The sequence below is a fragment of the Propithecus coquereli genome, unplaced genomic scaffold (genome assembly GCF_000956105.1).
Source record: "Propithecus coquereli isolate 6110/MARCELLA unplaced genomic scaffold, Pcoq_1.0 Scaffold9, whole genome shotgun sequence".
In the NCBI taxonomy this organism is placed as follows: Eukaryota; Metazoa; Chordata; class Mammalia; order Primates; family Indriidae; genus Propithecus; species Propithecus coquereli.
In genome coordinates, this window is record NW_012155284.1 from 11,256,313 (window position 1) to 11,259,483 (window position 3,171).

The window sequence follows — 3,171 nt, forward strand, 5'->3', positions numbered from 1 at the left end:
GTAGAAGGCATTATACATGGAGTCTGAAATAATGAGGACTCCCAACTCATTCTTTAGTTTTGTGACCGTGGGCAAATTTCTTAACTTTTCTTCGACTCAGTTTCCTGATGTGTGAAACAAGGATACCACTACTTAAGTTTGTAGGACTGTTGTAAGAATTAAATGAGATGATGTATTAAAGCACTTAACATAGGAGGTGCTCAACAAATGTTGGCTATCACCCCCTCCGCCCTTCTTTGCAAAGAAGACTTAAGCCAAAATAGAAACCTTTATTTAAAACAATGCATATTTTTTATGAATTTAGGCATAAAAATGTCCCCAATTAAAGGATGTGTCAATTAGTTTTTGTTGCAGATTATAACCAGTACTTGATTTTTACTCTATATAAAGTAAAACTCTTGCAACCTGGAATCCACCAAAATTCAACCAGTCCTGAGTTGAATATGATTCTGCAATAATTTACAATAGAAAGGCAGCTCTGCTAAGTAACTAATGCAAATAAGATAGCAAGGGATGGTTTACCACATTTCCCTAAAACAATAGCTCTTGAATAAATAACTTTTAAACTACTTATTTAAAAATAATTTCAAATTTACATAAAAGTTGCAAGAATAGTATACCCTTTACCTAGAGATTACCTAGTTGTTAATGTATGGTCTCATTTGATTTATTATTTTCTCTAAATACATACACAGGCATTTTTTCCCCCTGGACTATTTGAGAGTAAGTTACATATTATGCTACTTTACCCCTAAATATTTGTATTTTCCAAGAACATGGACATTTTCTTATAAAACCAGCAGAGTTGTCAACTTCAGAAAATTTAACAGTGATATACTTTTATCTAATTTACTGTCCATAGTCTAATTTTGTCAATTGACCTAGTAAAGTCCTTTAAAGCATTTTTTTCCTTCTGCCACCAAATCCAGATTAGAATCCTCTATTGCATTTAGTTGTCATGTCTCGATAACTGACATCTGATATGCTATTTACAAAATGAGATATTCAAAATAGATTAGAAAATTAAAAACGTATGCTACAAAAATGCAGTTGGTTAAAGTTCTGTTCCAGCATCATATGCGGTGTTCCTTCCCTTTTCATAAAAAAGGTTATGTTAGTAATGCTATTACTACAGTTCTAAAGAATTTATCACACTCAAAGAAAATATTCAAGAACGAGAAAAACTTAACCTCATTTAAAAAATGAAGGCAGTGAATACCAGGTTGCACCCAAATTGGTGGGCCACATTTTATGCAACTTTGACACCACCTCCGAACTTAGGTCAGGAAGTACATACTCAGAAGTGGTCACTGAAGCACTCTGTCCCTTACCTTTTGGTGTTGGTGGGAGGATTTGAGACAGTAAAGGGGAATTTCTGTGCTGTTTGAATTTTTTGACAACAAGCACACATTTCTTACTTAATAATAAAATAAAATAAACCAAAAAAGAAACGGGGTGGATTCCTGATGTGCTGGGTTAACGGGAACATCCGAGTTCATCTGGTGACACTTTCCCCCAATTTACGTAGGGAGACGTCATAATGGGTAAGCAGTTACTAAATTATTTCGGGGAGAAACAGCCAAGAGAAATATTTCCCACAGATGAGAAAAACCTCTCACGTGAACTGGCGGGCAGTTCTAAGGTTGATGGTCTGCACTGAAACCAAGAAACTTCTGCAGAAGCTTCCTGGATTTTAAAGCGTTCATTCTGCAGCGGGCGCCAGAGAAGCCAAGGGAACCTAGAGGCAGCCTGCAAGCAGGAAAGCCAAGGGAGAGGACGGAGGGCATTGGGGCGCGTGCTGACCCCAGGACGTTCCGGGCTGTCAGCGGGGACGGAGGGAGGCCGGGAAAGGTGTGTTCGGAGCAAGCGGGCTGGCAGCTGCGGTCCTAGTTCGCGCGTGAACGAGCGGCGAGTCTGGATCGGCCCCTTACCGAGCGCTGGGCACGTCCACCGGCCCGAGGCCGCCTCCACCGCCGCCGCCGGGGCCGGCCAGTACGTCCCCGCCGTATTTCTCCTCCATCCCAGGGCTCAGGAGCCGCCGCCGCTGCCCCCTCCGCGGAGTCTCCTCATGTCTCGCCGCTGCCGCGGACCAGCGGGCACAGGCGGGTCACTCCCCCATGGCAGCGGCCCCGTCGGGTCCTCGCAAGCCGGGCCGCCGCCGTCGCTGTCTCCAGCTCCGGTTCACACACGCGCGTCGGGACTAGGCCGCGGGCAGTTCAGCGGCGCCGGGTTCCCGAGAGGCACACCCGCCGGGACGTTGCCAGGCCACGTCATCCGGCCCAGCAGGCCTCTCTCCCGGGGGAGTGCCCAGCCTTGCGCTTGCGCATAGCGTAACACTCGCCTTCCCTTGCCCCTTCTTAGGCTCCTCCCATCGTGGGGAGACGGATCGGATCCCCGCCCCCCCCATCAGCCTCTGCGGTGGACGCAGCCGGCCCACTTAGCTGTCCCTGCAGCGCCACCTACGGGCCGCCACTGGCACAGCGGGTTCCGGTGTTCTGTAAGTGTAACGACGGGGGGCTTAAAAAAACCTACAAGTTGTGTGATTACATAAAGCTCACTAGCCTTGCCCTCTGAGTTAGGGATTTCTTTTTTTTCTTTTTTGAGACAGAGTCTCGCTCTGTCACTCGGGCTAGAGTAGTGCCGTGGTATCCTCACAACTCACTGCAACCTCAGACTCCTGGGCTCACCCTAGCCTGCGTTAGCCTCCTTGAGTAGCTGGGACTACAGGCATGCGCCACCACGCCTGGCTAATCTTCCTAATTTTTGGTAGAGATGGGGCCTTGCCCTTGTTCTGGCTGGTCTTGAACTACTGGCCTCAAGCAATCCTCCCGCCTCGGCCAGGAGTGCTACGGTTACAGGGGTGAGCCATCACGCTCGGCCAGGGTTTCTTAATCTAGGACTGTAAGATATGCCCTTCCTCGAAGCTTGTGTATGAATCGACATTTTTCTGATAAGAAAGCCAAAGTCTTGGCCGGGGCGTGGTGGCTCACTCCTGTAGTGCCAGCATTCTGGGAGGCCGAGGCAGGAAGATTGCTTGAGCTCAGGAGTTTGAGACCAGCCTGAGCAAGAGTGAGACCCCGTCTCTACTAAAAAATAGAAATAAATTTGGCCAGACAACTAAAAATATAAAAAAAATTAGCCGGGCATGGTGACGCACGCCTGTAGTCCCAG

The 3,171-nt window shown here is 47.2% G+C and overlaps 1 protein-coding gene across 1 annotated transcript in view; it reads right to left on the bottom strand.

The window, feature by feature from the left end:
* Positions 1-2,318, bottom strand: part of SLC30A5 (solute carrier family 30 (zinc transporter), member 5) — a 63,698-nt gene extending 61,380 nt beyond the window's left edge. Inside the window, exon 1 of the mRNA XM_012664617.1 lies at positions 1,932-2,318. Within this exon, the coding sequence (XP_012520071.1) occupies positions 1,932-2,020 (89 nt within the window). The 5' untranslated portion in view covers positions 2,021-2,318. The remainder of the gene's footprint in view (positions 1-1,931) is intronic.
* Positions 2,319-3,171: the final 853 nt, after the last annotated feature.